Source organism: Coenobita brevimanus, chromosome 100 (assembly GCF_032717465.1).
Source record: "Coenobita brevimanus isolate Jiangsu-jjx chromosome 100, ASM3271746v2, whole genome shotgun sequence".
In the NCBI taxonomy this organism is placed as follows: Eukaryota; Metazoa; Arthropoda; class Malacostraca; order Decapoda; family Coenobitidae; genus Coenobita; species Coenobita brevimanus.
Genome location: NC_137053.1, coordinates 62,282,849 through 62,296,426, shown reverse-complemented (window position 1 = coordinate 62,296,426; position 13,578 = coordinate 62,282,849). Strand labels below are relative to the sequence as shown.

General features: G+C 41.4%; 1 protein-coding gene across 2 annotated transcripts in view; it reads right to left on the bottom strand.

Annotated features, from left to right (window-relative positions):
- Myo61F (unconventional myosin 61F) overlaps positions 1-13,578 on the bottom strand; it is a 30,811-nt gene that overhangs the window by 8,730 nt on the left and 8,503 nt on the right. For both annotated transcript variants that reach the window (XM_080284210.1, XM_080284209.1), the window contains exons 4-15: positions 12,372-12,580; positions 11,667-11,846; positions 10,228-10,440; positions 9,739-9,837; positions 8,417-8,577; positions 7,227-7,396; positions 5,909-6,042; positions 5,070-5,237; positions 4,483-4,621; positions 3,788-4,019; positions 1,062-1,292; positions 58-235 (exon numbers count right to left, since the gene is read on the bottom strand). In XM_080284210.1, the coding sequence (XP_080140336.1) occupies positions 58-235; positions 1,062-1,292; positions 3,788-4,019; positions 4,483-4,621; positions 5,070-5,237; positions 5,909-6,042; positions 7,227-7,396; positions 8,417-8,577; positions 9,739-9,837; positions 10,228-10,440; positions 11,667-11,846; positions 12,372-12,580 (2,114 nt within the window). The remainder of the gene's footprint in view (positions 1-57; positions 236-1,061; positions 1,293-3,787; positions 4,020-4,482; positions 4,622-5,069; positions 5,238-5,908; positions 6,043-7,226; positions 7,397-8,416; positions 8,578-9,738; positions 9,838-10,227; positions 10,441-11,666; positions 11,847-12,371; positions 12,581-13,578) is intronic.

Sequence of the window (13,578 nt, the reverse complement as noted above, 5' to 3'; positions counted from 1 at the left end):
GCTTCATTCCAATTTATTTTGTTCCATGCATGGTTTGTGTTAAGAGAACATACATACATAAAGGATAGCAGATGTCTCAGTGCAGGAGGAAGGAGCATTAGGCCAGCGTGTGTCTAGCAAGTTGGAGGGCAGGGAGCGGGACAGCCTTAGTAGGAACTCGCACTTCACCAGCTGCTGGAATCGAGCGTTGGTCTCATTCACTGGCTCATTCCGTGTGATGAAGCCCTTTATGAACCTGGAGAATGTAATACCAACTAAGAATGTAATTCTGTACTATACTCTGTCACCTTTAACACCTTCACTCTGAAAACATAAAAAAATTTGACTCTTGTTACCTGTACAAGGTTTTATTTACCTCTGAAGAGACTTTCTAACTGGAAAGGTCAGATTAACCCCTTCACCACAGGAGATCCGATTTAAGTGATTCATAACATCTGGAGGTAACCAGAATAAAGTTAAATATATGCTGATCAGACAGAAGGGATTAACTTGGCTCAAAATTGTTCTCTCTCTCCATCTTGAACACTAAGCTTTAATGAGGTAAACATTAGGTGATACTGCTGATACTGCTACTCACAAAGAAATGCTATGGAATGGATGCAGAGCTGAGATAATGTCACTGAACAATAATAAATGGGCTGCAAAAGGACAAATATCTGTCAAGTTGAAGTGGACAAATTTTCATACACAACCAATAAATGCTAGCTTCAAGTATCAACTTAACTTCCAAAACTGTTTTACATGGTTATTTAACTATCATATTAGAGCATTTTGACAACTGGACTACTGTATTCAGATCTTTCAATTTTGGCCCAAAAAGAGCCAATATTGTTCTACAGCATCTTCTCAGCAATCAGCTTTTCTAAATGTGAGAATAATTCACCCATTCTAAGAAAACTGCAATGTGCCGTATGCGTGCATGACTCAATGGCCGATTCCAACAGACTATTCTAAGAGGGTAATCCAATATCCTATAGAAAAACAACTGTAATGTGGCTTACATTCGCGTTCTAAGAGGTTAATCCAATATCCTATTGAAAAACAACTGTAATGTGGCTTACGCTCGCACAACACCAACAGCCCATTTCCTGCGGGCATAGACCCGGCGTGCAGCAATCCTCCTCCAGTGCTTGGCAAAGACAATGGCGGCGACTCGCAGTTTTTGGTATCGCTTCTGGTACAGGATCGCCTTCCACTTGGCCTGGATTAGGGTAGCCAACTCTCCCTTGCGGCGCTGGAAGGCATCCTCGGTCTGGAAGAGTGTCCTTGGCAGTCGGATGAACAGCTTCGTCCTGATAAAAAAAAAAAAAAGACATCAGAAGTACCAAATTAATACCTGTAACACAATATGTGAAAGTGTGAAGGATGTAAATGGTAGAGTATTAACCCATGGGGAGGAAGTAAGGACCAGATGGAAAGAATATTTTGAAAGCCTGATGAATGGGAATAGAGAGAGCAGAACTGCTGTAAACATGCTTGGTTTTGGGAGTGTGCAGAGAAGGAATGCAGTGCCAGAAAACATGACACCTGAACAGGTGAAAAACGCTGTGAAGCGGCTGAAAAATGGGAAAGCAGCTGGGGTTGATAATGCGTATGTAGAGGCAGTTATGTGTAGTGGAGAGTGTGGCAGAGATATGTAAGAAGGCATGGATGAGTGAAACTGTGTCAGCAGAGTAGAAGACTGTGATTGTAACCCTGTACAAAAATAAAAGTGAGAGAAGTGAATGCAAGAATTATTGTGGCTTAAGTTTACTGAGTGGGGTAGGGAAGGTATATGGAAGAATTATTATAGAAAAAGTACGAGTGATATCAGAAGTCCTAGTGAGTGATGAACAGGGTGGCTTTAGGAGTGGCAGAGGATGTGTGGATCAAATATTTGCAGTAAGACAGCAAGTGGAGAAGGCTTGTGAGAAGGACTATAAGGTGTTTATGGCATTCATGGATCTGGGAAAGCATATGACAAAGTGGAGAGAGAAGGATTATGAAAGGTTTTGCGCATGTGTGGTGTAGATGGTGAGATGCTAGGTGCCGTCAAGAGTTTTTATGATGGTAGTGAGGCATGTGTATGGGTAAATGGGCATCTAAGTGAATGGTTCATGATCAGTGTGGGCATGTGACAAGGTTGTGTGAAGTCCCCATGGTTGTTCAATATATATATGGATGGGGTGATGAGAGAAGCAAAAACACGAGTAATGGAGAGAGGGATGGCGCTGGTAATGAATGGTGATGGATGGAATATCTCAAACTTGTTGTATGCTGATGATGCAGTACTACTTGCAAATACCGGACAAGAATGTGGTAGTCTAGTGCAGAGTTTTGCTGATGTCTGTGAGCATCATGCCTTAAGGGTAAATGCAGAAAAGAGTAAAGTGATGGTTATCGAAGGTGAAGGTGACTCCCAGTGTCATATTACAGTGAATGGAGAGAGACTGGAATTGGTGAGAGAGTTCAAATACCTGGGTACAATGACAGAAGAGAGAGGAAAATGTGCAAAGGAAGTGGAAAGTGGAGTGACACAAGGAAGGAGAGTAGCTGGTGCTATGAAGGCCTTGATAAGAAACAGGCTTGAGTGTTGTAGTTGCACGAGGCTTATATGAAGGAGTGTTAACATATGGATGTGAGACTATGGCATGGCATGAAAATGAAAAGTCAAGAGTGAGAGCAGTGGAGATGGGACTGCTGAGGAATGTATGTGGAGTACAGAGAGTTGAAAGGATATGAAATAATGTGATTCGTGAAAGATGCGGAGTGAGGAAGTCTGTGGACACCAGAACCGAAGAGAGTATACTGAGATGGTATGGTCATGTGGAGAGAATGGATAACAAGAGAGTGGTGAAAAAGGTATATCTAAGTGAATCTGAAGGAGGGAGGAGGTGAGGTAGGCCAAGGAGAAGGTGGAGAGATGTGGTGGATGAGAGTGTGAGGAAAAGAGGTATGGAGGTCAGTGAGGCTAGGAGAGTGACAAGAGATCGACCTGGCTGGATGAACGTTGTGAGAAGAAGTGCATGACCAAGGATTTGGCACCCCTTTTAATGTGACAGTGCCTGGACTAACTCCATTGGATACGTTTATGTGAAGCTACAGAATGTGGTGAATGTTTTTTGGCATATCAGATACAGCCTGGATTCCGGGGGCTTGAATGATGAGTGAATAGAAGCGTGGCCCATTGGATTGGGCAAACTTAGGCTGTCTAGACGTTGCTATTCCTCACCCTGCCCTAGAGTGGGAAAGGGGGTCCAGATGATGATGATGATGAACACCATATGCATGTCACAATTTACATGTCCAATTTGTTAAAGTATCTTTCCCATTTTGTCTGAAGAGTACAACCAATAGCACCATCTGTATACATCAGATGTGAGATACTCCACCCTTCACCATTTATCACCACCCCATTGCTTCTTTTCATACCTACAGTACTCCACCCTTCACCACTCATCACCACCCCAATACTTGTTTTCGTAACTTGAATTTTAACTAACCCACCTCAAAAGCCCATCCATGTATATATATAATGAACAGTCATGGGGAAATCACACGTCAGTCACTCTTACATATACCGTACTTCACAATAATCACAAAACTCTGAGCACAAAGGAGTTTCTGTCCATACCATACATATGTAAAGCCGTCCATAATCCTTCGCTTCATTTTGTCATGTGATTCTTCCACAATCATAAATGCCCTAAATACCTTGCATTTCTTCTCACATTGATTGCTGATGAAGACATGCAACAAAACTGACTACCCCTTGTACTGATATACCACAGTACTATAACAGACTTACGCTCCCATACGATAGTCATCTGGATGGTACTTGAGATGGTCCACTATGGCCCTAACACCATCTTTGGCTGGCCCTCTGTAGCTAGGCCAGGTGGCAGGACACAGGCTCTTGTAGCGCTCCAGGAAGATCTCATATAAGCGCCGGTATGCAAAGCCAGCACGACGCACTCGTAGATTCTCCATCAAACCCAAGTACTTCACCTGGTGGCCTACACGTTCCACATCAAAGTTGTCTGTGGAGTAAGAGACAGCATTAAACTCTCATATCGTTTATATCGTTCATATCATTCATAGGAGGCGCCAACTCTAATCATATGAATTTAGAAAAGCACTGAAACACAAATCCTGAATAAAAAAAAGTACTGAGTGAACGTACAGTACCATATATTTGATAATTCTCAACATACCTATAACATTTGATCAATATTAATCTCAGGTTCTAACTCACCTGTATCATGACTGGAACAACTCTAGTATTCTTTTTCCACTAATGCCAAACTATTTCATTTAGCTGAGGGTAAGCACAGGAGCCTGAGTGTATTAATACCATCACCATTAACGTTATGGCAGGGCAGCTCTTGTAATCTGTATCAGGTAACTTCAGATTATTTTATTCATCAGTATGTGGGTTATAGATATTTGATACTGCAACACTACAGTTAACCTGGTAAAATGTCTAGTGGGTACAGTACTTACAGGATCGTTTCTCATCATTGGGCTTGATGCAACGGATGTAGGAGGGTTCCTTGCTCATGAGGATGGTCATAAGGCCTCCCAAGCTGTTCTTGAACTGAGTAGCAGCTGTGTCTGGCCTCTTCTTCCTTGTCAGCTCCTCCTGAAACACATACAGCAAGTTATCATTACCTTTTTGCCATAAACTGAACTTTAAAATACAGAAAAATTACTGATTAAAGCTCATTTTCTACCTACAGATCTGATATGACAGTTTCCCCTAATATACACTACCAATCAACACATACAGTTGTGATGTAATAAATGGGAAACTTATGATTATGCTTGCACTCACTCTGGCAGCCTTTACTTCTGTACAAAAGAACAACTACAACCTTCTTCCTCTACACTCACCCCTGCCATCCAGCACATTATCCCACAATAATGTGTGACCTACATTCTCAAAAAAAAAAAAAAAAAAAAAAAAAAAAAAAAAAAATCCAGCAAGTGCTGACCCCAAGTTCATTATAACAGAATCCTTTTCATAAAAAAATAATGAGTGAAAAAAAAAAAGGGCAATAAGAAAATGAACAGAAATGATAATGCATTACCTTCGGAAAGACTGCCATGACAATTAAGTTACTGGACTGCGTCATGGTCTCTTTCAAATCACGGAACAGCAAGTCATTGTTCTTGTCCATGAATCCATCAACTCTGTAGGCCACATCACCAGCATAGTGGCGCAGTCTGAACTCATCCTTCATCAGCGTCTTTTTTACCTGGGGGAGGGGGGGGGGAACAAAAGAATATTGGCATCCCTTGTGCTGTGCAGGAATTTTTCCTTAATGATATGACATATAGGTTCCTAAAAAGGGGGCTTTCTGTCCTAAGCACACATGGATTGGAAGGCTAATTCAATGTTATATGGCATATTTATTCCAGTTTTTCATATAACTAGTACTGTACTGTAAACTGAAGGAACTGGCAAATCAGATTTAAAGTCAGCATATTTCCCATCTCTCTTGACACTTATTGCTTTTCTTTCCTTTACAGGTGGCTTTACATTGAGTGACAAGCCAAATGGTTTCCTGTAAGCCAAGAAACCATTTACAACGCTGGGTGGTAACCATATAACCAACTCATACGTGCTCCCTACGTGTCAGCAAGTGGGTTGGTGGAGGGTTAGTGCCCCTCCCCATAAAACAAATAACTCAAAGTCAAATGGCCATCCCTTACGGGATTATGGCGTCTGGCAATAGGTAGATAGATAGATATTTCTTTGAACTGATATGGATTTATTAGTGTCTTCATGTAAATGTGTGTGTAAATATGCATGAAAAAATAAGTGTAAATATGGGTGTAAAATTGTGAGTGCATAACAATGCCAGACTGTAAAACTGCTAGAGTAAAAAAATTATGGTGCATAAAAATGTGCAGCTGAGGAGCCGACCTTGTTGTTGGAGGCGGTCTCATAGCTGAAGTAGTGATTGTGGCTGGCGAGGTGCTCATTCATCTTGGCCAGGAAGGTGAGGTCGGTGGCCTGGCCAGGACGCAGACACTCTTCGTCCAGCAGTGAAATAATACCTACAGGAACACTGTACTTTAATACAGTCACTCAGAGGGTCTGAACTGATGGGTCTCCTCAGCCAGAGAAACCAGGGTTAGAACAACAGACAACAAAAACAATCATTCATCCAAAAAAATCTGTCAAGCAAGCATGAATGCACGCACACATGCATGCATGCACATGCACGCGCGCACACACACACACACACACACACACACACACACACACACACACACACACACACACACACACACACACACTTGATGAAAGGGTATATCTACCTATCACTCAACACTTTACTCAACTCTGTACATATTAAAAACTGTATAGTAATTAGAAAATGAGGAAAAACATGTCTTACTTAAACTTAGAATTAGAGGATGACAGGATGAAAAAAAGAGCCACTAACAAAGTCAGGATGGAAACGGACAAATAACGTTACAGAAATAAAAGAACTAAAAGCAAAACTGGGCAACTAAGGGAAAAACAAAAAAAAATGGAAAACCAGTGATGAGATCAAGAAAAACAAACCATAATATATCATACCCACCAGTCCTTGAGACAGAAAGCTAGTCAAAACATGCTACAGTATTTCATCAGCAAATTTAATGAAAAAAAGAAGAGTCCGGTATGTGGAAATTAGATAGACAGATAGACAGGTTGGTATACAGAGAGATACATATATAGATAGGTGGAAGATCTACTACAGGATAGGCACAAAGAAAAAGATAACACAAATCTTGCATAAGAAATTAAAAAAGTGACTTGGAAAAGTGTGAACCTACCGAAAAAAGGGTGTTGACTGTGCTTCAAAGTGGCTGGATTTGGTCTATATATGCCCTAGACATTCAGTGGTGAGTGGATGTAGCATTTGTATTTCATCATATAAACAAAGGGTGGTTCATATATAGCACTCCTCTTCTATTTTGCTGTGAAATTTCTCGAGTGTTGCTGGGAAACTCAGTCAACACAACCAATGTCTACCCTGCACTGTTTATATATTTCCAATTCCCCCTGTATTATTTATTTATATATTTCCTACTCCCCTGGATTATTTATTTATCCCCTACTCCCATTGCTACTTCCATGCCCACACCAGCCAACTGAGCCATTTTTGCATATGATAAAATACCATTATGTGAGTTTCTAGTGTAGTGCTATTTACTGATTACCCTATACACAATTGAAGATTTACACTCACCCTTGTGCTTCTCCTCAACAAGGTCACAGATGATCTTATTGTCAAAATACTGAACTGGAGTCCATTCAATTCCCTCCCGCCGATACTCCTCCTGCTCACTCTTCAAGGTCAGCTCAATGAAGACCTGTTGTAGCTTCTCATTGCAGTAGTTAATGCAGAACTGCTCAAACCTGCATGCAAGTTCACATATATTTATATAGAGCTGTTGTTATCATCATCATCACAACCATCATCAATCATCATCATAACCCTAACTGCTCAGCTGAAACACAAAGCTAATCACTGTTATGTTGTCAAAGTGTTGGCTGAAAAGGGGAAATGTTCCCCTGAGCTAGACCTTATTAGATCATATAGCCCAGCCAGGTGGCAGGAGGACACAACCCCTCCCAGCACGGCAGCTACTAGGCGTGGTTCGAACTCACGACCCTCATGTCCTGAGTCCGACGCTCTACCACTGAGCCACCCTGCCCCCTAAGGGTTGGTTGAGAGATGGTACTGATTTCCTGAGTGGGCTAAGTGCTGACCAAAGACATGATATACCAGTAATCACAAAGAATAATGCAAGCTCTATGAAATGCTATGATGATTTATTACAGTAGCAACAGTTAAGGATTATATCTTACTTTAATCCTTCCATAATCCTCAGTATCTCTTGTGTTCGCTTCATTTCCATTTTTGGACTGAAATCAGTTTAGGGACTGTGACACACTAAAATGTTATCTGCTGACAAACAATAAGCAATGGGGAAGATGAAGCTCAACAATGTCATGATACTGTATTGTACTCATACCAGTGTCAACATCACTCCATAAACACAATGCTTACTCCAATATATCTTCCACTGAAGTCTGATCCACTTCAAATATATCTTCTCAAGTGGTGCTTCTCAGTGTAACCTCCTAGTGTCTTTTCCCAGAATAATTTTTTTACCTCTTCACTCAGATGATGTCTTTTTTTTTTTTCTTTTCTTTCTTTTTTTTCCCATAAAGCACCCTAGTGAATGAAGACTATCTAACTCCATCAATCAAAAAAGTTTTCTGAGTTGCATAAACTATTTGGTGGTTAAGAAAAAAAAAGTACATCATCAGACTGAAGGGTTAAAGCTGGGACCTAAGGAGTTCCATGCAATTCTCTCTCTCTCCCTTTCTCTCTTCTCCCTCATGAATAAGAAATCTGTTAAGTTACCTTACCCATTCTTGTCAAAAATCTCAAATCCATAAATGTCCAGGATACCCAGGAGTGTCTTGCGGCCGGCCTCTGGCGTCTCCAGGGAGTGGTTGAGGCGCTTCACCAGCCAGTCAAACACACGTTCATATATGGACTTGGCCAGTGCATCTCGGGCAGATCCAGCCTGGCAAACAGTACACTGGTTTAATGCAAGTGTCCTTCAACTCCTTCCCTGTCTCTCAAAAGGAGGGTGGAGGACTGCAGGAGTATACTTTCATCCTGCAGTCCTGTGGTGCAGCAACAGGGGACCTATTGGAACCTGGTGGAGCCCATCCCCCACCACACCTCTTTTGCTCTTTGGCTTCCCTACTGATCCCCTCATTTGAAATTTTGTTTTATTTAATGTGTGTACATTATGTAGCAATGAGATCCCCAGATAAAGACTTGGCTCCACCCTAGTCCCCCCATTTGTGAAAACCTGGCTACATGACTGCTACAGTCTACCAAGTTCACCTTCAGATGAGCCTGGAGCTACAACAACAACAGCAACAAAAACAACAATTAAGCTATTAACTGATGAACATGTTACACAGATAATAATGCACAGAACCTGCCATATGATTATAACGCACAGAACCTGCCATACACACACATGCTTAATATAACATAAAACAGCATGTTTGTTCTATCCTAACAAACATCCATAACCCTATTTCAACTCAGTTGATCTCAAGTATAGTCAGATTAAGAGGGTGCTTTGAATGACCAAAGACTCATTCCTACTTTATAACTAAGACATCAAATTTCATGCAACCATAATTTTGTATTCATTTTCAGGAAGTGGCCCACTTCCATCAAATTAATACAAATCCACTGTATGTACTACACTCTTCTTTCAGTAACTGACTAACAGGCAGATCAACTTCATGTCAAGCACATGAAAGACAGACTACTAAAGTATTTTACAACCTGCACAGCAGGGGAGCTGAACACATGACAACAGTGACATTTTAATGACTGCTTAGCCCAAAGCAAATCTGCTGGGCGAGTTGTTAGTTGTTGATCTGTACATTCCAGATCCATGTCAGATGTACAGGTACTAAATATTATTTCTTTGTCCTTGGCCAGGCACAGATAGTGCAGTACAGTACATACATAGTCATGGATGGATATCTTGCAATCTGGAACCTAGCCTATACTTGAAGAATTTTTGCTGGTCAGCAGTTTCTTGGAACACATCTGCAGTGTTAAGTGAGTAATTACTGTCTTCCACAAGAGGCCATTAAAAATAAAGTTTCTTAACTACCAACTCTCACACCGAATTTAGCCACTGTTGTTACTGTACCTGGTCTGGGGTAAGAGGTGAGGTGACAACATCATCACGTGCCTCAATGGTCCTGTGGGTCAGTGCCTTCACCAGCTGTAAACTTGGACATCCAAGCAGCTGTCAATGATTACATACGGTGAATGGACATTTAGAGTGGACCTAACGAGTACAGTATATAACTTAATGATAATCATCAGTCACTGCCAGGCAGTGATTAAAAAAAAGAAAAATTATTTAAGAAAATAATTATAAAGGTGGCTGAGGTGAAAGAGAATACAAAAACATTTTTGTAACAGCTTATTTTACAAAACCTGAAGAACTGTTAACTTATGCTGAACCTCCTCCTGGACAACAACCATTAATAGAATTCTAGCAAAATAAAAAAAATATCACAGTGTAGCAGTAAATCATATGGCATCCATGCCTGTTTTTACTCCACTGGCACTACCTCACTCATCCAGGCATTCTGGCATACATTTATAACAATTGTACTTTTGCTGCACACACCTCGCTGCAATGTTCTACAGGGGTGAGGTCCTTGATGGCTGCATGGCCATCATCCGTGGTTCTGAAGGTAACGTTGCCTAGATGAAGGACTGCTGCCACCACACCCCACACTGCCTTGCGCTCCTCCTCAGTGAAGTTTAATGTCTCTAGTGCTTGGCTCACAGCATTGAAGTCTGCATAATCACTGATGGAGTCCACATGGCAGCATTTACCCTGTCCGATGAAACCATATTACCATAACTACACGAATTTGTGTTGCTCTAAGGCATGAGATGGCCCAGTGATTTGAAAGCCCCAGGTTCATCACCCAAAAGGTGACTGAAGGTTTTCCATTCATGTAATGCCACCAAAAGAAGAAGACTGGTCATCTACACTTCAGTATTCAGGACACTGACTGCCTAGCCTTGCTCTGATGCCAAATTCTGTGCTGGGTGACCCTGACAAAAGGAACTCTATGAATATCTGTTCTTATTCTGCTTAAATTCCTCTCATGATTCTCATGATATATCTTTCCTCATATATATTATCTCTCCACCTTCTCTCCTTCCAATCACCCAATTTTCACATACTGTATTCTCTAGCCACTCACTCTCCATTCACTCCATATGGCTGGACCACCACAAAGAAGTTCTTTCATACTTCCCACCACATCCACCTCCATATCACATTCTTCATGAATCCATTTATGCAGGACAGATTCCAAGGAGGTATACAGAGGACTGAGCAAAAGAAACTACATACTACTACCAGTACGTTAAATGGATCACTTTTTATTAAGCATCATCATCCAGTAATCACATCAGTGACAGAAATGTATACAAGATGTGAAGAGTATACTGGCTCAAGAATGAAAGGCGACAAATGATGTCAAGGACTTATACAAGTCTAAAGACTAAGCAGAGAAGCTGTGTTGCTGACCTTAAAATGAATGGGTGCGAGACAAGGTATGGCATAGGTATGAAAAGTCAAGAGGGAACACAATGGAAATACGGCTGCTAATGAATACTCGTATGTGTGGGATGCATACGGTGAATAGAATAACAGCAATCTGTGCAAGATGTAGATGCAGTCAGGAAATCTGATGATAAAATGGTATAAGACTGTAGAATGTCATGATGAAAGAGTTGGTATAGTGGGTCATGAAAAGTGTAAACACAAGCAAGTTTTAAGGAGCAAGGAAGCTTGGTAGGTCAAGAAGGTTGATGGATATGGTAAATGAGGTAAAAAATGGTATGGAAGCTGAGGTTAAAGAAATGACTATAGATAAAAACAAATGACCAAAGTCTATACCAAGCTGCAAATGACAAGGGTTTGGAACTCTTTTTAAATTTGATAGTTGAAAGAATAAGTATCTAACATGCGCAGTTGAACCCTAACTATAGGCAAACACATGCCTTGCAAAGAGTGAAGAAGACAGTTTAATAAACAACTGGGCTTACCTGCTTGAGATAAAAGTAGGTGTCAGGATCTCGTTGAAGGTGCAGCTTGGTCAGGAAGTCATCAGGGCCGCCTGACAGCAGCTGGTAAAAGACATGGAAATTTCTCTCACCGATCTCCTGGTGCACCACACGGGACTTCTCCAGCAAGTAGTTTAGAATGTGGCCTCCAACTGGTTCACCCTGGTTGAGAAAATTTGTTACTCATCACACAAAACCTGCAACTCACATACTGATAATATATTTTAAATACCATAAAGTATGTAGGAACATCTTCAAAAGAACATTGCCTTGCCACTGCAAAAAAGTTTGTGTATTCCAGCGATCAGTGGATCAATACCAGTCAAATACAACCATACTAAGTGCATTCACTATAATCATCAATGCTATCACTTCCCAATATTGTTTCTTTCATTACTGATATATCCAACACTCCCAACACAATCCTCTTCATGCTATTCTCTCCTGTTCTTAATCTCCATACTGTAATTCTAACTCCTCCAATCCAATTTGTTCCTCTTGCTGTCACCAGCAAATTATTACTGTTAAGGAAAGATTTTTGGTTCTGCAATCATCAGTTATGGCCTTTAATAACCCTCTCTATTGTAGGGCTCTCTTTAAGATATAAATGACACAGTAATCAGACTGAAGGAGTTAAATTTACGCCACTGAGAAAGATTATAAGGTCTATAACTCTGTACAACTAACCTTGAAATTGAACTCGATGTCCATGTACTTGCCGAAGCGGGAAGAGTTATCATTTCTGTTGGTCTTTGCATTGCCAAAGGCCTCAAGGAGGGGGTTGCTGTGAAGGAGTTTGTCCCTCACCCTGTCCACCTCACGTCGGTGGAGTGAGGTGGCAGCTAAGAACCTCAACACATGCTTGCTGGCTTCAGTTTTCCCAGCACCAGACTCTCCTGCAGCAAATAAAAATCACATTACAACAATATGCAAAACTTTGTACAGTGCACATTCCCCAATCCAATTCCCAAAAACTTCCACTTTCCAGAATACCTTTTCATACTATAAAAGGGAAGTGATATAACATGTCCTCACACAAGCAATGCATATTTAAAGGCAAATTTCTTTCACAGACATGTACGGTATAAGGCCCACTTTTTTTTTTTTCTTTTTTTTTGCCACGCAGGAAAACTACTGTGTGGAAGACTGTCTACGAGGCATGCCACCACATGAGCAGTTTTGGCATGCTCTGTCTGCCAGTATCTGCTACTGATGGAGGACAAACAAATGTTTGCAGTAATTGTGTTCAGTATGTATCTGCCTATTTAATGATCCATCAGTGTGTGTGTGTGTGTGTGTGTGTGTGTGTGTGTGTGTGTGTGTGTGTACATATATTTCTGTACAGGATGGGGGATGATAATTGGGTGAGGAAGGTGAGAAGTGTTAATATTGGGGGTGGGGTTATGAGGGGTAGACCGAGAAAGACATGGGACGAGGTCATTAAGTGTGACCTTAGGGTTAAGGGACTGAACAGGGAGGCTGCAATGGATCGTGCAGCGTGGAGAGCCGCCATTAGGTGACCAAGGCCGACACATGCAAGCATGTTGGAGCCTTTAAAAACGAAACGAAACGAAAACGAAACGAAACGAAGTACGTATATTTCCCCATCTTTTTGCCCTCTCCTCCTTTTTCTCCATCTCCCCTTCTTTCTCATGCCCTCGTCGTTTCCTTTCTCTCGCCCCCTTCCCGCCGCCAAGTCATGAAGCACACTAGGTCAGGGGTCAGAGATCAACCACTGGAATAGAAAGTGGACCTCTCAACTGGTAGAGAGAGAGAGAGAGAGAGAGAGAGAGAGAGAGAGAGAGAGAGAGAGAGAGAGGCAAGCACGGATGGTGGGGCGTGGGGGGGTACGTCCTTCCTATTTTCGGCAGACTAATGATTACTAGCAATAACA